Source organism: Symphodus melops (assembly GCF_947650265.1).
Source record: "Symphodus melops genome assembly, chromosome: 13".
NCBI lineage: Eukaryota > Metazoa > Chordata > Actinopteri > Labriformes > Labridae > Symphodus > Symphodus melops.
In genome coordinates, this window is record NC_136703.1 from 21,414,190 (window position 1) to 21,439,820 (window position 25,631).

Genomic DNA, 25,631 nt, shown 5'->3' on the forward strand with positions numbered 1-25,631 from the left:
GGCAATAAAAATTGAGATTTTTTATTATTATGTTGCACTTTTTTGACAATAATTGCATTTATAGCGGTCCATGTATGCAGTGACATGCTTAACAAAAAACAAATACAAACAAAACTACAAAAAGAGTGTTTTAAATGTGGTAGTAATACGAACATCAACAACAACAAAAGCAAAAGAAAGACAAACGAGTTGTTTTGTGTGTAGAACATCAGATCAGATGTTGGAGGAAGTATTGTGTAGATCATGAGTGTCTCTCACACACACAAACCAATGTTGGCAAAACAAACAAAAAGAGGATTTGTGAATGAACCAAGCAATTGAATATAAAAGGAAATTCAGTAAGGGGGTTACCATTACCAAGCAGCTGTTTATGGAGAAGACAGCAACACTGTCTCACCCAGAGGACGGATAGTCTCATGAGAGCTGTAGTGAAATTCATCTGAAGCAAAGTAAGCGGGGTGACCTTTACACTTTGATCATAAACTTCTGATTGTAGCTATTTGATCTGTCATCATGTGGAACTTTTATTTGATTGTCACTGAGTATCGTCCCGTCAAACAGCTGAATATGCGGATGTCTAAAAGTAGCTTCTTAAACAAACTGCGTCATTCATAGTCAAAGGTTATCATAGTGACTTCTTGTTTATGTCATTTGACATACTGCTTAACACGATCGTAATATCAAAAAAACAAATATTCATCTATAAAAAAGTATACTGTTTAAATTAAACACTCAATAACACTACAGAATGCAAACTATAATTCTGAAAAATATAAAAGGCATGCATCCAAGTTGTTGTCATTATTCACTCAAACTTCTTTGTGGTCTAAAGTGCTAGTAGGGATGGATGGTGGAGATAACTTGTAGTGACTATGTAGTGTTATAAATGTAATACATGTGAATTCCAAAAGCACAACTATTATTGCTGCTTGCAGTTTTCCCTCTTCTCTTTGGGTTTGGTACGTCCTGATTTGTCTGTTGGCCGTTTAGTGGGGGGGATGAATTTTGGCTCCTCGAGGAAGTCGCGCAGGCCAGGCTGCCGCACAGGAAGTGGCTGACAGGCTGGACCTGCATCGAAGGGAAAAGGATCTGAGTGTCCAGCCCTTGTTTGCTGAGTTTCATTCTGAGTGAGAGTCGTCCTGTTTACAGCACCTGCTAGTCCCACCCTGAGGCTGTCTGTGTCGAGCCGTCTGGCCTGGAAGGTCGGGTCCAGCTCCTCTGCAATGTTTCTGACCTGTTGGGTTGGCCTGTGAATAAAACCGTTTGTAAATCAGAAAATAATGATGATCAAAGATATATCAAGAATACAGAGGTTACTGTGGGGACATTTACGGTAGAGTGGAGATAGGGCTGGGTGGCAGGGTCTCTGGGGAACAGTCGTCAGTGGGGGAGGGAAGCCCCTCTGAGTCAAGCCTCTCTCGTTGGACCTGAGGCAGCAGAAAGTCGGGTCTTACTCCTTTCATCAACTTTTTCAAATACTCATAAGGTGTTAGCAGCAACTTTAATTCTGATTTGGTGTGGAGGATCAGCCTTGTGTTGTGCAATACTCTCTGGATGTTGAAACTGTGTTTCCAGGGTGGATGACACATGTACCTGTCTGTCTTTCGCAGCTCTTCTGTTGTGATGACTCATCATCGCTCTGTGCTCCCGCCATGATTCAGGTCCTTCCAGCTCGTGAGATCTACGCTTCGACTTGATTTCCTGCTTCTGCATAAAACGTGCAATTTCCTAGAGCGCAAACAACAATTCATCATTCAACAATCTGGAGTCAGACGGCAGATTTGAGCATACTGACGACATCCTGTAGTACCTCATCCTGAGCTACTTGTGCCACTCTGAAGTCTCCCTCTGGCTGAGAACTTCGGGGAGACGGATGGGAGTACTAAAAAAAAGCAGCAACAGTCAGTAAAAAAATGAAACTGCTATTTTGACATTTTGTGCAACAATTAAGTTTTGTGTCAATTACCCTTCTCGACAGCGTTTCTTCTTCCTCCTGCAGTTTTCGTGCCAATTCTTCATCCCTGAGGACCTGCTGCAGCTCCCCCAGGTCCAGGCTTGCCTCGTCTGGCTCGGGTTGCTGCGACGCTCCTGAGGGTGTGATTGGATGATGTCAAACAAAGCAGCCGAAGTGAATTATGATAAATTCAAGATCGTAAAACATGATCGTTTCCAGAATCATTCGTGGGAACTGAAACAGAAGTCGGACGACGGAAAGACGGACCACATCAAATCACACCAAAAGATGAGAATATGCAGCATGTAGAAAGATGTTGACAGGTTCTGAAAGACACTCCATGCTACTTATTCTCCTTGACGAAACCAAATGAAGAAGAAGTCAAGAATAAAAGCACAAGGTGATTATTTCAGGACAGATGTAAACCAGCAACTGTTCCACTTCACTAAGAGAGCCCAAGCCACCACTAAAAATCTCTATTTGTCCAGATTAGACGATGATTGAGGGGATACGACAGGAGCAGATGCACACAGAGAGAGAGAGAGAGGGGAGGAGCACAGCTGTGGAAGCTTCCCCCTGCAGACTGGAGCTTGCTGCAGTTCTGGATGTTACCTGCTGCCATTTTTCTTGACCTCTCCCGGGTCGAGGTCACGCTGCTGCTGCTCCTGAGACTCTGGCTACGCCGTGGGGCTCTGCGCTGGTGCCACTCTACCCTCCTCTCCACCTCCTGCTCCTCCTCAGGACTTAACCTTTCTTCTATGGTACTGTGCCAATGCCTGCGTTGGCTTGTTGCCCTTTTGACTTCATAGTCACGCGCACCCATCTCCCTCTCATCGTCATGGCTGCGCTCTTTCAACCTTCTACTGCCTCGCCTTTCTCCGTTATCAAAATATAAACCTCTGCTGCTAATCTCAGAGGCCGCTCCCTCATGGTCCAGATTATAACGGTGCCTGTCTTCTCTCTGATCTCTCCCACTGTTCTCTCGGTATGACGATCTCCTCCTCTCCCTGATATCTCCATGGAAACTGTGCCTGGTGGGGGCAGCTCTCTGGAAGGCTCTCTGATGTGGTTGGGTGTCACTGTAGGAGGCCTCGCTCCCGTGAAGCACCTGACTGTTTCGTCTTTGAGGGACTATTTGAAGTGGCGCCCCGTTGCCGCCGATCTTCACAGGCACACCCCTCTCCAAGAGGACCTGGCCCAGCATCTCCCAAACGCTGCTGCTCTCACTCTGCTGCCTGTCTGAGCTCCTGCTGTCGTCCCGAAAGCGGACGTGTTTGTCAGGGTTCTCCCTCACGCTCCACGATCGTGCCAAGTCTCTGTTGCCGTGTCTGCTCCTGTCGTGTAGCCGGAAGGATTCACTGCGCCTACGTCGCCTTTCTCTTACCTCAACTAACCCCGTACCTCTATCCTCATCTCTTCCATGGTGACTCTCATACTCCTCTCTATGGTTCCTTTCCTCATTCAACATCCTAGACCTCCTCCTCTCTAGGTCACTACTTATACTATAGTCATCATTTGACTCTCTTTCCTCCTCCTCCGCCAAGTCTCTGAGCTCATCTGTGAAGCCGCTGCGAGAGCAAAGACTTCTGTAGTTTCTCTCTTGTGGTTGATATAAAGGTGCCCGCTGTCGTGGAGGTGCTGTGTTGAGTCTTTCCCTCACTCTCTGGGACCAGAGAGAGAGCTGCTCAGAGAAAACCGAGTCGGAGTCCTCTGACTCCTCACTCAATGTATTTCTTATTTCCCTAAAGGAGTCTGTGTGTCCTTGATTTGACCATGGAGTTGTGTTTTTCAGAGCTGCTAACCCCCTGGGGGAGTCAGCCAGAGGCTCAGTGAAGTCTAAAGTGTGGTGAGAGGTAGAACATTGCCACCTGCTGGTGGTAGGTGAGTACTGCTCGTCTCCTTGGCGAGACAAGCCGAGTGTGTGCTGGTGAGGTGAAGGCAGAGCAGGATCGGAGGAGCTGCCTTTAGTTATGCCAAACATGCAAACACAAAAGCAGGGAAGATGGGTGAGGCTGCCTCGTCGACGTTGAGTGAAGTTCATTACAAAGAGCTAAAACAACACATCACAAACACATGACACTAAACAGTAACCAAAATCTATTTATAGAAATGGGGTTTTTTTTTAACACCAATGAGGCTTTGCAACACATTTATACATGACAATACAGATATGATGAGCATGCATGACTGCCAACATCTAAGACATTATGAAGATAATAATCATATTGTGTTGAGGCTTCGGCGTCGCCACGTCCAGAGAGGCTCCAGTCCTCGTCTGACTGGTCCGAGGTTCGACTGCTGATCCTGTTTGGCGCCTGTCATCCCCCCCCCCCCCCCCCCCCCCCCCCACACACACACACACACACACACACACACACACATTTCCTGTCTGTCCTATCAAATTAAGGCAAAAGCCAAAAAAATCTGTAAGAATAATAAACTGTCTAACTTGGACCTTACCTTCAGTGTGAGCCTCCTGCTCTCTGCTGATGCTCCTGACTCTCTGCTTCTCCTCCTGCTGCAGACGTTTGGCTATTTCCTGTGGAAGCACAACCATACAGACTGTTGGTTTTTATACTGATGTCAAAAATAAACACAATAGGCTCCTTTGAACATGCCCTCACTTATACAGACACATTTCATTTAAACTTCCTCTTACATGACAAACTAATCTAAACTTAAAGTCATTAAAGTTCACAAATGATTCTTTACTGTTTGGAATCAAGTCTTTGAATAAAAAAACTCAAAGACAATATAACATTTTCAGTTTCAATAAGGTCTTTACACCTCTTAGTGCTCCGGCCCTGTTCAGTCATAAAACATGAATTTAGTATCAAGGATGATGACAGAGAAATGAAGGGGTTCTATCAAATACCAGGAGAGGCATTAATAGATGATTAGTGTTTTTTAGAGTGCGAGAGGAATTCACAACTTCATTCCTTTTCGATCCAAACCTGAATTATTTTCCATGAATAGGGCCATATTCTTTAAGTTAAAAATGTTCTTTATACAGTTTTAGTGATCAGAGTAATGTGGATCAAATCTTTACAAACAAGTCAAAACAAGCGTGGGGTGTTTCCTTCTTACATGACTGACTGACTGGGTGTGTTTCTCACAAAGGTCAAGTAAACAGTCCTGAATGTTTTCAACCAGCAGGTGGCAGCATTACTGTGACGATATAGAAAACGAAAGCATTGACAACTTTAAACCTACAAACCTTTTCTCTGAAAGACATGAAACAAACTCTACTAGAAATGAATCATAAGGCCCAGAAGGAGATTTTACTTTTCTTTTTTTTCTTTGACATTTCAGAAAATGGCTCCTAAACTGCTTCATACATTCACCCTCATACTGGTTTTGACCCCTAACTTCACTTTTACTTGATTTATATATGAATCAATACTATTATTAATCAGGAGACGACCAAGGGTTTTTAAGTGGGAACTTTCATTTAACCACTGACAGTCAGGAGAAGAGTATAGACAATTTATCAGAGTCAGTTTTGCTTGGAAACATTTCAGGCTAAACCTTTCGTCTCCTTCAGTCTGAACTGCGGAACAACAAGAACAGAAGCAACACAGCCGGCCGGCTGTTTCACTTGAAGTAACACCTTGTCACTGGAGAATGCCTGCTGCTGCTGTACAGTACTGTCTGCCCTCTAAATGAGACCCCGCCCCCTCCCCACAGCGTGTTTGTGTTATTGTTCTTGAACAGGCCAGGAACAATAATGTTCTCTACATGTCAGCAAATTTACAACAGTTAATAGTATGAAATCCCTCTCTGTGGGCAGCATCTGCATCAGTAATCATAACTCAAGCTAACACAGCTTATTTAGCTTTGCAATCAGTGTGTGTGTGTGTGTGTGTGTGTGTGTGTGTGTGTGTGTGTGTGTGTGTCTGTGTGTGTGTGTGTGTGTGTGTGTGTGTGTGTGTGTGTGTGTGTGTGTGTGTGTGTGTGTGTGTGTGTGTGTGTGTGTGTGAGCTGCTTTGCAAGCATCAGCAGACAATTAGCAGCTAGCCATGGGAGGTTAGGTGTGGTGTGCCATAGGGATGTGGCATTTAAAGGAGCTCAGCCTGATGCCTTCTGTTCCTTAATTAAAGGCAGAGTCTACAGGGAGGCTAATATTTGATCAACACCTCTGATCAGGCAGTCATTAAGGAAGATAATCTAACAGGAGGCTAATAGTTTATTATTTCATCCCAACATTAACTCTTAAAAGAAATAATGACATCCATAAAGAAGAATTACTCGCATCCTGTGCTGCATAACCTTACATGACATTTTACCCAGTAGGTAAAAGAGGCTTCGCCTCACACTTAATGTGGGTTCCAACAGAGTTCAAACTGAACCCCTTCTATGATGATGAATGAACCGCCCAGCCTCCCTGACCTCACATCCTCCAAACAAGGAGCTTTTATACGCCTGTTCCTCGAAAAGGAAACTGCAGGGTAAAGGAAAATATGGTGCTGAAGCGGCTTTGTGATGCAGTCGGCTCCACTGGACCAGCTGGGGAGTTCAGTGGCAGAGCTGGCAGTTTTCACCAACAATGCTTTTCTTTCACAGCTCTACTTTCTTTATTGGTGGTAGCTCCTTGTAAAGTCACCCATCTTTAGAAATGCACATAAATGATGCAAAAACACACGAACGTAAAAACAGCATTTAAGGAGCTGAACCCCAAACCCCTGTTTGTTGTGTTGATGTAAAGCATCTTTGAAAAAAAACAAACAGATAACACTATCAGTTAATCTTGTTAGCAAGGTCACTTATTATATATATATAATAATGAAGGTCCCACTGTAAACAATGTTTATAGACTGTAACTCATTAAGAACAACAACACTGATGCTCGACAATTCAACACAAAACTACAAAAATGAAAACAGTGGCAGAGTAAAGACTCATATCATAGCTGTACACATGTATATCTCTAATTATAACATTTAAATATGGGTTATGTAGCCGCAGCGGTCCTGTCTTCAAGTTGACATTTAACTTGGAAGACAAACAGGTTCAGAGCGACCAGTTTGGTAAACTGGATTAGGGTGATAAACCTTTTAAAGGGTAAGGGTAACCTCATAAAGGCTGATCCACTCTCTTGATTTAACGCTCGACTAAGATGGTGTTTCCACTCAACCTGCCTCTTCCACAAAGTCTAAACATGTCAAGTGGTCACATCTCGTAAGAAGTTTAGTGTTAAAGTCAGACGAGGCTGATGGTCCATGTCTGGAATCAACCACAGAAGACATTGATTGAGTCATCATCCACGCTGGAGTCTGACAGCTCGTGTCCCAGTTCAACAGCTGACTTTGTTCAGACAGCTTTCTTTCAGCTCAGTGGACACAGCAGAGGCCCGGAGCAGCACCAACATTCATTATGGACCTAGAGAGTCCTGAGGGAGGGACCAGTGAACCATATGATACTCCTTGACCTGCTGGTAACAGCCAGATAATTAAATGATACACAAGTAGGTCCCGAGTGGCGTCTAACTCTGAGGAGTCCCTGTGCTGACTGTGCATCATGCTGCTGCTGCTGCTTCAAGGTCGGAGCCCACTGTCATGATTGCCCTTTTATATTAGGACTATGTCTGACACCTGGGTGTGTCTGGATGAATATGTTAGTTTTAAGTTTCCTCCAAGTCCTTTAATATTCATATTCTAGTGTTTTAATCAAAAACAAACCTAAGCTGAGTAGAACCACACCATCCCACAGTCTATCAACTAAAAACATCATTGTGGCTTCATCTGTATCTGCCCGGTGTCAATAAGCTTTCTGTGTCGGGTCTTTTTATTTGACGTCATCGTAAATAACAGAAGTAGTAGTGAGAAGAATAAGGGCTTTACACGGGGACAGATGGGTGCAGATTTGTGATAGAAAAGACGCATCGCTTCCAGGTGTGTGGTACGTCGATGATTAACGAGGAGACGAAGGTTCATGTGATGTCACGACTGACCTTTGAACCTTTTTCATTCTTTAAAAAGGAAACTTACGAAGGGGAACTCCGTCAGATAAAGCGGATGTAAATGTGATGACGCTTGCTATCAGAAAAACTGAAGTGAAGCCTAAACCGTTTTAAGACAGTCACAATATTAATGAATGCAATCATAAATATCAAGACTGCGCAACTTCTTTTCAGAGGAGTGCAACCAACAGTTACTTTATGGTTTGACCAACAGACACTGAATTTCCTTTGTGTGGTTTCATTGATCTAAAACTGCAGTTGTATGACATGAATGTATCTGAGTTTTTTATGGTATGTGCAGTACGTAACATCTAAAAGAAGCAACTTATTTGTTGTACAGCTGTGACATGTCTGATGATGACACTAAAGGAAGATTTATAGCTCTGGTGACAGCCTGCACAGGCTGAATGTCAACCGAGTGAAAAGAGAAATCCTCTATTTAAATCTTGAGTTATTTTACCACATCACATGGTTGCATGCAGACAAAGTGAAACACATTTGGAGCTCACCTCGTCGTAAAGCTCTCTCCTGTGAGCCTCCTCAGCACAGTGCTGGATCTCCTCCTGAATTAAACGAGCGTACTCAAAGTCCTGCGCCTCACTACGGATTTGCAAAAGGAAGAAAAAGACACGTGTGACAGATGCACCGACTAACAAATCATGACAACCAATAAGAATAGAAATGAGGAGTGAGGTTAGGGCACATGCAGGGATGCAGTGTCATGTGTATCGTGCAGCATTGAACTTGCGTGCAGGAGTCACCTACAGTTGTCTGGAGGCCTGTCTGAGAGTTGCACTTTGCTGCATCCGCTCCTCTTCCTCCTCATCCTGCAGCCTTTTAGCCACACGGATGTCGTTCTGAACTAGCTTGTTCTTCTGGATGTTGGTGGTGTAGTATTTTTCAACTATAAGGGACAGAGTGGAGAACAGGATTCAGTGTGCAGTAACAAAGTGCGATGTGTGACCTGGGCTACCACCTCCAGTCTAAACCTGAGGATTGTGTTATATGCCACGCTGGCCCTGAGGAACCCTGACAAAAAAACAAATAACAGCTCACGTTGTTTGCTTTGGAAAGGACATAGCATAAGACGGTTACTGACACGAGTTAACCATTTAAAAAGTACAACATTCCTATCTTAGGCTTCCTGGTCTGACTTTATTAATCATGAATGAAATAGTACATTTGGTACGTTTGTATCATGTGTACTTATAAATTCGTATATATTACTATTTTATATTTAGCATTATTCATTAGCTAATTACTTAAAGAAGGTAACTAACGGTTAAAAAAGCGACTCCACATGACACAAAGACGGAGACATTGTACTTACTTTCCTGTTCCTGCAGGTTGTGTGCCAACACTCCATCCTCCAGCACAGCGAAACACTGGCACACTGAAAACAACCCAGGACAACAACATTAACCCACCTGGAAGTTTTTAAATACCCAAGGAGAGAGCATGTGAAAGGTAAATTCATCTGATTGGGCTTGGTGATTTGTAAAACAACAAAACAATATCCATCACAGGTTTCATCCAACAGTACCAAAAAAACATGGAGAAAACACAACCTGATGTCTAGTTCACGATGGTTGTGTCTTTGACAGTGTGGACAGAATGTCCCTCAAAACTATAACAACAAAAAGAAACCACTCACCACTGGCATGTAATCATTCCCTGTGAAACACATAACAAGCTCCCTTCAAGCAGGGTACGAGTGTTCCAGACAGACATGGAACAGGCCCACAGTTTTATTGTCCTGTCTATATGAAGTAGCAGCAGAGGAACAGGTTGACCTCATTCCAAAAAAAAAACAATAGTGTGACCTACTCTACTGGGATCATAGCTTTGTGCGTATAATACTTAAATATTCTATCATCAGCACTAAAGATATCATCATTAAAATTGTTGTTGAAAACATAAACAAGCTGTTTTTATTGAGTGCTTACTATGACAACCAAATGAAGATGCAAAGCTTAGGACGCACCTGCAAACATTCAAACAGAGCCTGTGAAGCTGGCCGTGTGTTAGCAGCAGAGTGAGCACTGGAAGGCTTTTAAAACTCTAAAAGCTTCAACTCAGAGCTCTCTGTAAACCAACTCTCACATCGCAGCGCACCGAGGCTTCCCTATCCCTCCATCCTTTAATCTGGCCACCTGCTGCTGGATACGCTCCTAAACGATATCACTTTCATGGCATTAACGCTATCCAACCTCGTGTGGTTTCTGTCAAAGCACCGAGAAAGACATTTAACATAAACAGCTAAACTTAAGACCCGGGTTTGAGAGTGTTCCTGAACATGAGACGATCAACAGCAGACACTTCAAACATCTCTGTTTTGTCCTGTAATCATTTGAAAAAAAACCTCAAATCACGAGGTTATAAGCAAACTGAGTTTTTACATTACTGTCTGATACGCTCCTCTTCAAAGATGAAGCTTTAAGCGTGCTAAGTAGTCCTAAATGAGTCACTGCAGTCTGCATGGACAGACGTGCGTTTAATGTCTGCTCAACAAAAGTTACTCTACAGACAGCAGCACTTTCACTCAGACGAGTTCTCTACTTCTTCTTCTGTGTTTGCAGACAAACAGCTCTTTAACATCCGACCAGACTTCCACCCTCTTTAGCAGGAGACGTATTATTGCTGGTGATTTCATACAATCACTCCTCTAAACTCCAGGAGAAGGACCGTCGATGGTGTTGTAGAAGTGACTGAGCTCACTGTGGAGAGGAAATCCTCCAGACTGAGCACGAGGCCAGACCTATTAAAAACACCTGTCCTGTAATAATCCTCCCACTGAGGCCGTGGAGAGGACACTTCTGTTTACATCCATGTGCTTAATGCTGAGGATGCTCAGGTATTCACACGTCGACTTGAACTGAACGTGACGTGCTGTCTGTAATAAACCAGACACACATCTTATACAGCTGCATTAAATGTCACTTTTTCAGGATCCTGGAAATGAGACTAAGACTGAATCAAAAGCCTAAATATGAAAATGAATAATTCATCAAAATAGTAGTTGTTTAAACTTTGAATCAAGGTCCCGTCATCTTTTAATTTCTTTAATATTGTATTTTAGCTCTGTGAAAACTTCTCAGCTCATCACATGCCTATTACATTTTACAAAATCAAAAAAAGGTGTCAATACTTCTGTGAAGTCCATTGACTGCAGCTCACCAGCTTCCTACTTAGATATTTTATACTGTTCTTTATTTTTGCCCCTAAAACATCAAGAATCATTGCGTGTGTGTGTGTGTGTGTGTGTGTGCGTGTGTGCGTGTGTGTAATCCACTTGGCCATAAACCTGATGAATGATTTAATAACTGTTTGTTTGTTTTCAGTCTCTTTTTAGAAGAAACGTAAACAAAGAAATGCAGCACCAGAAGATAAAGCCTGAGACCTGGAGGTTTACTTACTCTCTGAAGTTTGGCTGGATGAGGCCATGGGAGATGACCATGAACGAGAGGCTCCACTGTAAGAGTGATTGATTCAGCATGCAGTCCGAGGTACAGGATAACTTTGAGCGCTAACTGAGAACATCAAGCGTTTAACTTCTCACAGAATTCAAAGTTCTGTCTGCTGTCTTGAATAGTTTGTGCTGTTTTTTTTTTCCCTTCAGAGACACAAACATCGATCCCTATCTGTTCATCTGCATACTTTCAAAATGCACACGATCCCCTTCCTTTGTATGCTAAAACAACTCGAGCCCACTGTGAGATGTTGATTTTCAGCATTTAGAGAAAACAGCTGCTCAGTTGATACAAGTCAAACTGAGGATTTCTTCTCTTTGTTCGGCTCTATAAACAGGACGGTCAAAAAAGAAGGAGTGAAAAGTGTCCTGTCTGGGATTATTGTACGTCTACATGGGCTAAACAGTCAAAGGTCACCCAAACATAAATCACCCAGACAGCCACTGAGCCCTCAGCGGTGCCTGTTTACACCAGAGAGCAGCACAGAAGTAAGTCCACACCAAAGACACACATGCCACCACTTACACCTGTTGTGTAGCTTAACAGACTACCCACTAAACGGATCTCCCACCTGCCCTTCTGCGTCCAGCCTGTCAGTGAGGAGGGATTAAGTCAAAGGCTTGATTTTGATCCGACAGTTGAAAACACGAGTTTACGCCTAAATCCTACTTAAAAGCGGAACGAAAGGAAAAGAGGCAAATACAGAGGAAAGTGTCAGCTCTGTCTGTGTGGGTGTGTCTGCATTGCGGGTTAACTTGTTTTTCCAAACTCCTTTAAACTACGCTCACAATCCCCCTTCTGGAGGCGGGACAAGGAGACTGTGTTATTATAACTGCTGAACAGGTTTTGAGGGAGAGGGTGTGAGGCGGGTCCAGGCCAAGCGTGTTTTCAAATATCAAGCTAGACTTCCAGTATAAGCTTCTTAATAAGGGCACTGAGGGTGCCTGCTGGGCCAGGTCTTTTTCTTAAGAGGATAGTAGTACAAAGATCCGGGAGAAAAGAGACAATTAGCGGTGACAACTCCAGAAGGGAAAGACTGTCAAAGAAGGAGTGCAAAAAACTAAAGGTGAAAATCTTAGCGGTGTGCTCCCCAACAGTGTGCAGACTTTCCTTGACCTCTGCAACTCAAAGGCAAAACTCAGGGAATTATCTTGGACTTCCTCTTTAAAACTCTCAAATTACTGGTTGTTAAAAAAGACTTTTGCATGTACAACAAAATCACAAAAGGGAAACGCTATTGTCTGTCTTTTAGATTCTGATGATCTGAGGCATCCAGCACGGGGGAGCAGCCGATCAAACACAGACAGAGATAGGTTTCTTCCTTCTTCGCAGCCCCTTGGATAGCTGCAGATGCGAGTGCCTGCCAAACAAAGAAAGCGTCGAAAGGAGAAAATGACAAGGGTTCTATTTTCAGCCAAATCCCCCACCGACCGCCCACACGCTGTCTCCCTCTCTTCTCTCGGCTCTGTTCTCTTCTCCAGCATGCGGCTTTTTTTTTCGCACAAAAATTTCACCACTAAGTGCCCGTTCATTCCACAGCTCTGTGTGTGAGATACAGACTTAGTGCACTGGACCGGCCAGCCCATAAACTGGACCAAACTGTCATGGAACACAAAGAGAGTTGTGGGGCAATGGGACTGTGGGTCAGTTAGAGAGAGTGAAATTAGGAGGGGGGGTGGGGGGGGGGGGGAGAATTCCTCTGAGAGCTGCATTCCCTCCGTACATCAAGCTAAATCAAGAGCAGCCAGAGGAGGGACAAAACAGGAACTGATAAGAGGGCAGTGAAAACAAAGAAAAAGTTGACTAGGCCGAGAATCTCCGATGGGGAGGAAAGTGGAGGAAGTGGGACACGAGGAACGAGGGCTCTGAGTGAAAATGAAACATAAACATCCACAATGGGACATAAAGTAAATGAGCATAGTGCCACAGTCTGATGAATCTGTCTGGATAAAGTAAACAATGAGCAGACAAAATGACACTGTGCACACATTTGATTTGACATCAGTTGTGTCAATGAGCAGTTGTTTTTTTTTAAACTGTGCTATAACTGGCTTGTGTGCGGCAGCCCCTGCTCGATTAGGCATAAATGGCACAGTGTGCCCTTTGTGTATGGAAACAAGAGTGGAGTGCTGAATTATCTCCCATGATAAAAGACACGCAGACCTATTTCCATCACGTTCATTAGTGTAGACGTGCCAAGGCCTGAGTCAGCGGTCTACACCCAGTCCACGGCTTAGACGCTCTTACCTGGGAATGTTTTCACACTCGCATGAAAGCAGACTTGACTGATTCTGTTCAGAAGAGCTGCATAACCGTGACTTGTCAAGACAAATTAAACTGCACTTATATTTGTTGTACTTTTGGTTTATGCAGACAGATGTTTCAGTGTCTGCATTTACTTATAGTCAATTTATATTTGTTTTCTATAACCAAAGAAATCAACCTATCATCAGAATTTCTCTATCCGGTTTAAGAAATTTCCGCTCTGGGATTTTTTTTATTTTGGATAAGCCTTGAGCTGAGCTTTTAAAGTTAAAAACCAATAAACTTGACTGAAGTCTTCCTCAACATTTCCTTCTCCAAATATCACAAACATCCATCTCATTACTCTCTCTTATCTGCAGCGCACCCAAAACATGAGACTTGTCTGTGATGAGAACCATCTCAGAGAAAAACTCCAAACATATAGAAAGAAAAAAAAGCCAAAGCAATAAAGCAGACATGCACGGTCAGAAGAAGAAAAAAAAAACAGCTGCAACTCTGTGTCACTACTATCTACTCAACATGGGGAAAAAACTAACAAAAGAAAGATGTCGTGTGTCCTAATCTACCACAGACATGTCTGCCCTTAATATGTGCTCTTACTTCAGTGTCCATTGTTCAAATATTGGATCCCTGCTGCTCAGGAGGTGACTCTGGCCTTCACACAAAAAAACTTGACCCCAGGACAGAGCCTGAATAAACCATGATGCATTCTTCAAACACACATCTCTCATGCTGGGTTTAAAGTGTCTGTATTGTGCTTACCTTCTTCGACACGAGGAAGGTTGGTCTGGTCAATTTCCAGCTCTGCCATCATCACTGTCCCTCTTCTGTCAATATGTCATAGTGATACAGAAAGACCCTGACACAAGGGAGGGGAGTTATTTACATTTTGAAATGGATATAGAAGAGAAGAAGAAAGTTTGAACCTCCAAGATAAACAGAGAGGCATTTGGGGGAACTTGAATGTAAACAGAAACTGAGGCAGTGAGCTAACAGAAAGGTAGCTATGTTGTTAGCATGAAGTAGACTTCATGGTTAAAGAAGTGTCTGTCTCACAGTGGCTCCATTGTTTTTTTGTTTTTTTTTATGTGCAGAGTAAAATATAAAACGTGCAAACATTCAGCCACTAAGTGTGCAGAAAGAATCTTTGTTTTGTAGCCTACCTGTTCGCAGCACGCTGCCCACACAGGCTCCAGTGTTGTGTATGTGCACACAGCCTGATGTATTCAACAAGTACCAAACATGACAGCCAAGTGTCAACTTCAGTAGCTCCGCCGCACGCTCCCTCTCTCACTTTCTCTCTCTCTCTCTCTCTCTCTCTTTCTCTCTCTCTCCCTCTCTGTCTCTCTTTCGCCACAATTTAATCTAAAATGTCACGAAGGTGCTCCACCGCCTCCTTGTTTGCTGTGAATCCTAAGCGAAGCCGACGGGTTGTTGTTCATCAATGAAACAAAGCCCCATCGACTTTTGATGGGAAGCCAGGACGGACAAACTTAGCCCACAGTCTGTCGCTCCGGCTGCTTCTTCTTCTTCTTTCACAGCTCTCCTGAACAACCACCACACGGCTGCTGCCTTCACGTGCTTCTCCAGGCTCAGACAAATCCCCTGCCAAAACTTGATCACGACTCGCGATGCCAAATTACAGTTTTCATTGACAACAGAAGAAATCAAAACAAAAAACAACGTTTACATCACTGTATAGGTTTGAAATATCTGAAGAGTTCGATGACCGATGTCGATGGGGGTTACACGGTTGGTTATAATCCAACTCAGGCCAAAAGGTTGAGCTATGGATTACGTTGCTCAAAGAGACCAACATACATTATAAACTGCTAGACAGCACCACCACAATAGGCCCCCACTTTTGTTTTTTTTGTTTTTTTACACCCTTCCCACACAATTTAACAACTATAATATTATGCAGGCCCACGTACTCACCTTTCGTGTTTGCACAGTGAGTTGCAAAATTCCTAACAGTTCTTGAAGGCAGCACTAAACCGACCGAATTTTCCATTTACTCAGTCGGTAGCTAAATGTCTCAAAATAAGTGTTTTATGCATGCACTTCATATTAAATGGAAAAAATTAGGGAAATATGGCTAAAGGTATCTGGAGTGGTGCAGGGACTCTTATTTCTCCTACGTCAAAAGAAAAAAAAAACATTTGTGTAATTTCTGTGCAGGGAAAGTGTTGCCTTCACATTAAAATCTTGTAGATGTTGAAAAGGATGAGAATTTATTGGCTTTTTTTTTCTCGATTTGAAGGTGCCTTGCATCGTGACAAATTTAATGTGAACTCTTACAAACCTAAAATAAAAAGGGTTAGCGGACCTAAGAAAACATCCCATTAAGATTTGATTTCCCACTTGAGATCTATCAGTCAATTCTTTGGATCCACAATAAAGAAATAAACTTAAGTGCTTAACAAGTATTGAGGTGCTCTGCAAGTTAATTGCGGTTTTAAGACATGATGTTGCCCCCTGCTGGCTACTCTTATTTCATTGAGATCTGATTAAGTCACAAACATTTATCGGGTCACATCAGTGATAGTTTGTTTAACATTCTTGCATCATGTTGGGTTGTTGTATTGTTTAAGATAATTGGGGGGGTTTCTGAGCAGATGTTGACAGACCTAATTGTCTGCTGTCCGGGAATGTAAAAAGAAAATTTAACAAATGACTGAAAGATAATCTGTCATAATCTGAAACATTTAACATGACAATCATGTCATGAAAATCCAACAAGCGTTAGAAATAATCAGCTTTTGTTAATGTATGTTTGTATAAAAGGTAAACTTCAGGTCAAATGTTCAGATTTGGCTCACTGTTCATCTGACAGATGTAGCTGCATATATTGTGATTATTTTTCCTGGCTAAACAACTGACACACTCACACAATACATTGTGTTGCTGTGTCTGAAACCACCCACCAGGTGAGATCTTTTCGTACCAAGACACTCTTCGGCCTCGAACATGCAACATTAATATACTGCTTCTATGAAGACAGAATAGGACACTGCTGCAGGAAATAATGAGAGGGACAATTTGTCACACTTTGCACTGCATTTGCTACTTTATATTTCATGTATTTTAACAAATATACCTGCTCACATTCACATTTATTATTTCAGAAGTTAAATGTTTTGCATTGAAATCTTTATATTACTTTTTTTTTTTTTTTTTTTACTTCTTGTAGAGTTATTTATTTACTTTAGGGAATTGATTATCTTCAACATTTAAATACGCTGTAATACACTGTTTCCAATTCCAGTACTTTTAAACAGGCTTTATAAATGGACTTATTACTATCTCTCTGCTCTCTTTGTATTGATCCACACATAATGCATTTGAGGAAAGTCTAAAATATGTGTTACTAATGGTTTCAAACGCAAGTACCTTACAAAGACTCCCCATAACTCACAAAGAGGACCTGTAAAAGTGCAGAGGAGAAAACATTTATTTTAGACGGTTGAATGAGGAGAAGCGGCTGGACCTTGACTTAAACAGAATATAAATCCTAATATCTATGATATACAACAACACCTAATGGAGCGTCTGGCTCTCTGGTCGTAAAATTAAATGTCACTAGCGCTTGGTTGAGCCTCATTATCATACAGGGTTCTGAAAATTGACGTCACACTTCTAATAAAGATACAGTTTACATACAGGAGGGTAACATATGACTTTCTCAATATCTTGGTGACTTGGTCTTCTGACTCTGGATGACTAATAAAGTTGAGTTTTATTTCATATTTTAATCACAAAGCGTTTACAGTAACCAGAACAAGGCCTCTCGAATGTGCCTGAATAGATCTGATTCAGTGACCCGTTAAAAATTCTCTTTCTGCTGTCTTAAATTGATTTGAAATGTCAAGTGGCTTACAGGCTAAAAGGCCTTGAACATTTTCACATTTCCGCTGAAGCTCTGTGTCAGTAATTATGCTGTTTTATTAGGTTTTCTCCCCGCTTTGTATGCAGCACCAAATATGTTACAGTTTTTCTCTGGGCTTTAAGACAAGAGGATTCGAACGGCCCCAGAGTTTAATGAACTGGTTGCATAAAAACATTAGTCACTTGGCTGCCCAGTTTTCCCACCTGCTCCCCTGTGAGATGCGGCAGAGAATGACATCTGAAAAAACGGCTTCGATCTCATTTACAAAGTCAGTAAAACAGTCAATCCGTCTGAAGAGCTGCTAAAACATGAGTGTGCCCTTGAAGCTCGGGCTGACACTCTTGTCCTTTTATTGATCCTATAATTCACCTCGGACATCCTGTTGATTTATCACACTTAGAAAGGGTGGTGTGTTTAGCATGAAGGAGGGGGCAACAGGCTAGTTCAGGAAGTATATAACCCAGTTAGGACCAACAAAGCATGAACAAGTCTCCTTTCCACCTGCAGAGCTCTGTGCGGGTCCAGCAGCATCCTTCAGTGATGAAGTGCAACTATCTTCTGTCCTGGGCCTTCCTCCTCCTGGCCTCTGGTCCCCTGCTGGCTCACCCCATCACAGAATCTGCTGAGATGCCTTATCCAGGACCTGGTGAGTGAAAAATAACAACTCCATTTGAGCTAATTCACTTTCTTGATTAGCTTCAAGTAATAAAACCTCATTTGTGAAGATTAATGGCAGGCAATTCCTCGATGTAATTGCTTTGTGCGGTGTTGAACACTGATTGTTCTGCCAAAGTTCACACATCATTGAGCATTAATGCAGGTTCCTCTGCTGTTAGAAACTATACTCAGCTTTCTGTTGAAATAGTTATAAGAACAGTCTTTTCATTAAATGCTGAAAAGTAGTGGGGGGGGGGTTGTGACCTGCCTGAATCTAAGCTTTAAGATAACATTACACAAAAACATCTTATGGTAACATTCTGCGTGAGGAACTTTGTGTTTGTGTTAACTTTGGCGACTCCTCTGGACAAAGCAGTAGCTATGATCGCTTTGCTAATTTGTCCTATACATGTTGCAGTGATTTTTTTAAAATTTAGCTTTCCTTTAACAGTCCTTGTATAACTCATCCAAAACAATTTAAAACGGAAAAAATAAGGCTGTTTCTGCATCATGCTGTCAATCACTTCCACTGACACCTTCCCCACAGCTGCAGTTTCAGGCACACTAAATAAATCATCAATTTTCGGGGTCTTGTTTGTTTGCTTTTGTAGGCCTTCAAAAGGCTTTAATATTAATTTATCTCCGTTACAAACCACCTTAAAACTCATCACAGTATTTTTAAGAACAAAAATATTGCCTTCAGTGAAGCACTGTTTGTAAGTCATTCAAAATGTACACTGTGAATCTATACCTGTTCATTTCTAACTTTGTGTGGTGGTGGTGGTTGTTTGGTTGTCCTCAGTGTCCATGGAGGAGCGAGGGGTCAGCTCTCTGGATGATCTGTCCCTCTCTGAGCAGACCTTCCCACTGCAGGATGGTGCCAGTCTCAGATATCCCACATTGATGTCTGCAGAAATCAACAGAGATGGTGAGGCACACTCACTTGCCCGTTCACAATTGTGACAAGCAACCATATATGCGTTTTCATATTTGTGCATTGTCGAGGAGCAAGTGATTTGGGATGTTCAAAACAACAGCTGGAATTCTTAATGGGGTGTGAAGAAACATGGCTTGTGTAAATTCAAATCCACTTCATCAAATCACAGAATAATCTCATGTTTGTTCTTTTAGGTTCCAGAACAACTGGCTTGCTTCCTCGGGGGATGAAGAGAGAGGTGGGTTATCGTCAAATGTTATCCTTAAACAGCAACATAAATTTGAAGCTACATTCAACGAGCTAACCTCTTTATCCGTTCTTTCAGGTCCTCATGGAGAAACAAAGTCTCTTAAATCCTTTCAGCCGTGTGCTCGGCATCCGGAAGCAGTTCAGGAAGAGAGGGGGCAATACTGAGTGTTTCTGGAAGTACTGTGTTTAAAATCTGTAGATGGGCAGAGACGCTACACACAGGAGACAGGGCTTGCACTAAAACAAACAAAACAACAACCTACACTGCACTGTTTTAAGTACATGCAAATGGAAAAACTAACAAAAAAAAACATGCATACTTACATTTAATGTGTGCATTAGGTGCGTGTACTCACACTTACTGTACATGACAGTATTTGATAAAAAAACAAAAACATTCTATCATAGGTATGATTGAGACATGTCTACATTTATTAAGAAGTGTTGTGTGATATATTTATGTGCAATTTGTTTGCATTTGTTCCTTAAAATCTAAAGTAATAGAGCACTGTATGTTCAAAAGAAATAAAGTTACATCCAAGACACTGTTTTTGCTCAGAGTGTTTCTTGATAAAAGGTGTTGCTCAGCTATTTCTTTGCAGAAACAGGAAACAAAAAGACGGGGCAAACTTTGTTCTCGAGTTTTCTTCATTTTTTCCTTTTTTTATTATTTTACAGCAGAAAGAATATAAAGCATTCAGAAAACATCTTCCATATTTTAAGGGCAATTCAAAACGTTTTGCATGGCTTCAGCAGCTGAAATCTCTTTTTTTTTTTTAAACATATCCATCGAGTCAGTGACGCTTGAACATGCACAATTACGAAAATAAAACTTACAAACAAGAGAAGGGGAGAAAAGGGAGGAAAGCAAAACACACCAGGAGAACCAAGAGGAGATGAAACCTTAAGGATACAGGGTCAGAGAAGGGGAGAAAAATTGGGTCACATAACAGGAAAAGACAGAGAGAAAGACAGCTATAGAGGAGAGGAAAAAAGATCTAACACTAGTTCACATGCAAAGTGTCGAGGACCCACAGCTTTCTATCAAAGCAGGGCCTTTTTTTTCTCGGTTTGGATTTGATGAAAACGTGCAGTTCGGTAAAGGGTGCCATATAATTGCTGTCCATAAACTACTGAATGCTTGTCTTGCAATACTGGCATTTGCATAAGAGTAAGTCGACTACATGTGTCCAATCATTTTGAAACTTCACTAGGTCTATAGGTCTCCACAAAATAATTCTTTATTGCTCTGTGTCCACGAGTGGAATATGTTGTAAAACTGCTTCTGTTCTGTTGTCCTGATGTGCCTACCTTTCTCCGGTTTGGGTACTCGGGGAAAAAGAAGAGGAGGAAAGGCAGATTCCCAGGTCAATTCACAGAACGGCTTTAAAATTTATAACGCTAATGAAGAGTGCCTATCAGCTAACCTGTCATCCCATTAATAAATGGCAGTAAAAACAAGATTTGCAGGTGAACTTTTCATAAAACTACTCTCTTAATCTTAAATACCCTCTATACTGTGTCACTTAGATAAATTAGAGGCCGAAAGAACTGGCCTGAATTATACTATGATTTGACAGGATTCTATGATAAAAAGTCACATTTTTTTTCTTAATGAGCTATATATAACAGGACCTTATTCTATGGCTCCTGTGGTATCTGCTTGATCTATATTTCATATTCAATCATTTTGACTACTTTCGTATTCCGGCTGTGAACCTGTCGGTACCATTAGGTTTCCCTATTTGAATTTCAGCTTCTTATGCCGTGAATCACGTGTCCTGCTCTGTTTCCTCCTCCCCATTTTGGCACCCTGAGTAAAATACAGAAGGGAGGTGAATCAGTCCCTCAGTCTCAAGAAGAGCAAACGCTGCCCTCACCGCGCTGTGTACAAATGAAACTGACACTTTGACATGTCTGCATGTGTGCTGTGTCTTGTGCATGTGTTTGTGTGTAAGGTGTGTCACTTTTAGGAAATACTTGCTGTACATACTTTCACAATTGTCTGCATCCTTGGTCTATCTGAGGTTGGGAGCACACTGATCAAATCTAAATTAAACAACAACAAAAAAAAAAAAAACTAAAAGGAAAAAGTCTACAAAGTTTGAGCTCGGTCTTAAAAAACAATCTCGTCGTCATGCTTCGCCATGAAAACATCAGTTGCGACTGATTACTCATCATTGGCTCGTTTGTAGGAGTTCTTGTTTGCCCTTCAGTCACATGCCATCTGTCTTTTGGAATTCTGTGACAAGTCAATCCAACGTTCAAGTCTTTTTAACAAGTCTATCTGACTACCGATTCTAGGAAAATAAGCATGCTTTAGGTGCAGGTTCTGTCACCCAGTTAACTATTTTACCCATGCAAGCATAATAAATCCCACTCCTTTTTGCCACCACGTTGCATCGGCTACGCACTCTAACAACAGACTAGAGGATGAATGCAAGGCAACAAACCCCAGTAGTGGCATTTTCTTAAATGTGATTTCAACAAGCTGTCCCAGTAGAAAACAGAGCAGAAGGCAGAGGAAAAAAAACAAAAAGTAAAGCTTAGCATGTAGACAGGCTGGAGTGATGGACTGATTCTGCTGTGAACAAGAGAATTTATCAGATAGTGGCCTTGGGTCAGTGTAAGGTGAGGGGCAATCATGTAGAGGATACAACACTCTGTATGTGTGTGTGGGGGTGACCATCACATTTCCTCAACCTCAGGAACATTGTGTGTCTTCTGGATAATGCGCGATCAGGATATGAAGAGGCACTTTCTACATAAACACTCGGGAAATAAAAGTTGACATGGGGGGGGGGGGGGGGGGGGGAGAGACACCAAAACAACCTGTCAGTCACAGAAATGAATGTGAGAATATGTAGCCTAAGACACATGACAACACTTTAAAATAAAACTCATGTTTTTCAGTGGCACTTGGCTGAATGATCAAATGTCATTACTTGGATACAGAAACACTTTTGGGTAAGACTATATTATAGGTATTAGGCAGCAACCAGCAGGCACCTCGAAAAAACAGCAGCTCGTGTGTTTTCTCTCTCTTGTCTGTTTTATATTTCCAGCATCCAATGTACAAGAATCAGAATTATAAATGGCACAAGCACACTGTTTTACACACTTGTTACTACAGTCTTTTTGGCTCACTTTAACCCTCCATTGATAATAGCTTTAAAACGATTTTAGCACCTTTGACATTTGGAAGAGTTCATATTACTTTTTTTTTTTCAGCTGCTTGACAAAGAAATCCAGTCATGTACAGTTTGCCACAAATCTCTTTTCAACCAGAAATCTTTTTCTTTGTTCAATCTGACATGACATATAATGTTAATTTTGACCCTAGCAGCCTTGATCAAGGAGTCCCTCTCTATTAAAACGTGGTGTGTTAGGGTAAATCCTGTCAAGTTAACAGGGGTAAGCCTAACACTAACCCTAACACAAGAATTGATCAATCAGTTCTTGCTGCACATTTAGATTTAAGTGGGGGATTCATTTGTTCTCTGGGACGGAGAGTTGTCATGTTGACACCGAGGCCAAGGCTGCTAAGATCAGTCAAGAAATCTCAACAACATATGACATTCCATTTGTAATGAAGACAATAAATCAAAGTCAAACTGTATTCAGTGATGGTCAAATGCTTCAGTTAATGTGGGAACAGTGGAGACATGAGAGACTTCAATGCTTTCGGCTTAAACATGACCCCCCCTCTGCAAACTGTGTACCATATTGTTGAAGTGACTCGGCCAGTTGTGATCTTATGGTCTTCAGTGCGTGTGTATGATTATCTGTTCTGCAAAAATGAACTTAACTCTTCATCTTAAGCTATATAGCATTCACATATCTTGGCACCATTGGCAAAAAATTCTTGGTAGCCCAAAACCAACCAATAATTTAAAAAAAACCAAAGAAACAAAATGTAAACATAACTGTACTTGTTTTAAGATAATTTTGCAGACTTCTCCTAACTCTAAATACAGTATTTTTTTTGTACTTTTTATATTGCAATAGTATCATGCTTTAGCAAAATGTTCTTCTCAAGAACAATCAAAATAAAATAAAATACTCTACTAGTGAAATAGTTTTAATTTTACAGAGCATAGCCACTACTGCTTTTGTTGTTTTTTTCCCTTTTGAATCTCGTCATACTTTTCATGCACATAGCTCATTTTTATCCCAGGTATTTACACTATTTACAAACAATACAACCATACTTCTTAGGCATTCAAACAAAACTATACAAATATTCTGTTTTTGTCTCATACCTGTTTTTGACCCATTTTTAATGAATAAAATAATATATTTCTAAAATACAATCCCCGTTGGGTAAATGTTTTTTTCCTACGTACTTTCAGCCTTCTTTATATACAGAAATCGCTCAATTGTCAAAAATATGGATTTGTCAAACCCCTATTTTGGGACAAGCTTAGGGACCCCTCAAAGAATCTCTAAGACGTCAAGGCAATGTATGTGATCTTCCCCTCAAAAGCCTTCACAGGCTCTGAAGTTCATTTAAAAAGAACATTAATAACCTGCATGACCAGAACCAGAACTAACCAAATAGACAAGTTCTCTTCTCTTGTTCGCTTTCAGAGGAGCAATCAACTGAAAGAAGCAACGTGGAGTGAGATCCAAAGAAACAAGACGATACATGGACAGTGTTACTCAGATGGTGATGAAGAGAGAGATGGAAACAAAAAGAAAATCAGAGGATAGGCTGAAAGACTGGACCATAAGCACACAAGCAAAGACTGTTCTTGCCAAGAAGTCATGCATTTTTCTTGGTAGGAACCAACAACATAGAGTCTGAAGATACAAATCACCATTACATCAGACATGATGGAACAAATACATCAAACAGTATGGAACAAATTCAAGTAATTAAGTGACAATATTGATCATAAACCATGTGGGTTTCTTCAAGAAATGGCAAAAACAAATATCTTATCCCTCATCTGCTTCTGCATCGTTAAACCCCCGACTACATTCATTTGTAGCTCCACCCGAGTGGGCAGACTGGTGGGGTAGAGCACAGTGGGACAGTGTGAATTGTTGAGCTAAAATTGAATCATATCATCTACAGCAGTGGATAAAAGTAAGTGTGTGGATTTGGTAAAAAAAAAAATCCTTCTTCAAATGAATTGATTGGTCACTTAAAAAAATATGAAATACAATAACAGCCCAGAGTTTTTCTGCATGGTCTCCCTATCCTCTGAGATCTTCTGCAGCAGCCTTAATATATGTCCTCTTAGACATGTCCTGTGTTGGCTTCCTTTCCCATCTGAATCCTCTTCTTTTTTAAAAAAAAAAGACAAAAGCAATCCATGAAAAAGTGCAAAAAATGCCATGAAGCAAATGTTCTGAACCCCCACCCACCCCGGCCCTTTGTAGTTTATATTCCCATTAGAAGTTGCCACTCTCCGATCAAAATCAAGTCAGTGAAAAGAAAAAATATGTGAAAAAAAGCTGTTGTACATGTTGCAGTAGTCCAGCCAGTAACACTGCTGTAGTAGTAATAATTGCAGTGCTTGCATTGATGTTTTTTTTTTTTTTTCATTTCTCTTGTAAAATGTCTCGGGTACAAACGAAAAAAGAAAAGAGGAGTCAGGAGAGTGATGTCACATCGTGAGGGGGCTCTTCTGAGGGGTCTCATGTTCCCTGGCCCTTTTCAATTCTTTCACCCTGGAACACAGACAGAGACAGACATTCATGAATACAAACATCCATGGCTAAAGATTCTGCAAACAAACTCATCAAGACACACATACACAGGCCTGACATAGTCAGCCAACACTATGAGAACGATATCAAGACAGCCCAGATGTTCAGGATGTACTGCTGCTGGTCTGTGAAGGAGAAAAGTTGGTCAGGACTGAACTGAACAGACGGGGAATAATCATAACACAATACAGAATCATTACCATAATATAATATTAGGTTGGAGATTAAAAGCACTTTTAGGACAAAATATACAAGAGGCATTTTGTTTTGAAGTGCTCTGAACAATAGAGCTGGGATGTTTTCATTTGTATAATTACAATGATTCTTAAGTGATTTAGCTCTTTTAAAAGTGACACTTTGCTCCATGACACACTTTTCCACTCAAATTAACTCATGTTACCCTGCTGTCCTCCATCGGGAGGCAACTAACTTCTTTGATTATTGCAAACAAAGACCATTATATAATGTTATATAATGTTAAACTGCCCTATATTTTAATGAAATTGGTCTATTCCCCAACTTAGAAACTAAAA

The 25,631-nt window shown here is 41.4% G+C and overlaps 3 protein-coding genes across 4 annotated transcripts in view; 1 reads left to right on the forward strand and 2 right to left on the reverse strand.

Moving 5' to 3' along the window:
• Positions 1-5: 5 nt before the first annotated feature.
• ccdc187 (coiled-coil domain containing 187) lies at positions 6-15,165 on the reverse strand. Of its 2 annotated transcripts, XM_079360277.1 has the most exons (12): positions 14,411-15,165; positions 9,244-9,306; positions 8,679-8,817; positions 8,423-8,513; positions 4,415-4,493; positions 2,567-3,916; positions 1,967-2,088; positions 1,811-1,882; positions 1,594-1,728; positions 1,333-1,427; positions 1,153-1,247; positions 6-1,068 (listed from the first exon to the last, which is right to left on the reverse strand). In XM_079360277.1, exons 1-12 carry the CDS (start codon positions 14,460-14,462, stop codon positions 920-922), a joined length of 2,442 nt encoding a protein of 813 aa, XP_079216403.1. In that variant the 5' UTR covers positions 14,463-15,165; the 3' UTR covers positions 6-919. The 2 variants fall into 2 exon arrangements, with proteins under 2 accessions (XP_079216403.1, XP_079216402.1); XM_079360276.1 differs by having other exon boundaries at positions 6-1,247.
• Positions 15,166-17,945: 2,780 nt separating this feature from the next.
• LOC306834275 (urotensin-2-like) lies at positions 17,946-19,677 on the forward strand. The gene is made up of 4 exons (XM_079360107.1): positions 17,946-18,183; positions 18,997-19,122; positions 19,326-19,369; positions 19,457-19,677. Exons 1-4 carry the CDS (start codon positions 18,018-18,020, stop codon positions 19,568-19,570), a joined length of 450 nt encoding a protein of 149 aa, XP_079216233.1. The 5' UTR covers positions 17,946-18,017; the 3' UTR covers positions 19,571-19,677.
• Positions 19,678-20,663: 986 nt separating this feature from the next.
• camta1a (calmodulin binding transcription activator 1a) overlaps positions 20,664-25,631 on the reverse strand; it is a 292,114-nt gene continuing 287,146 nt past the window's right edge. Inside the window, 1 exon segment of the mRNA XM_079360272.1 lies at positions 20,664-25,059. Coding sequence (XP_079216398.1) covers positions 25,027-25,059 — 33 coding nt within the window. The 3' untranslated portion in view covers positions 20,664-25,026.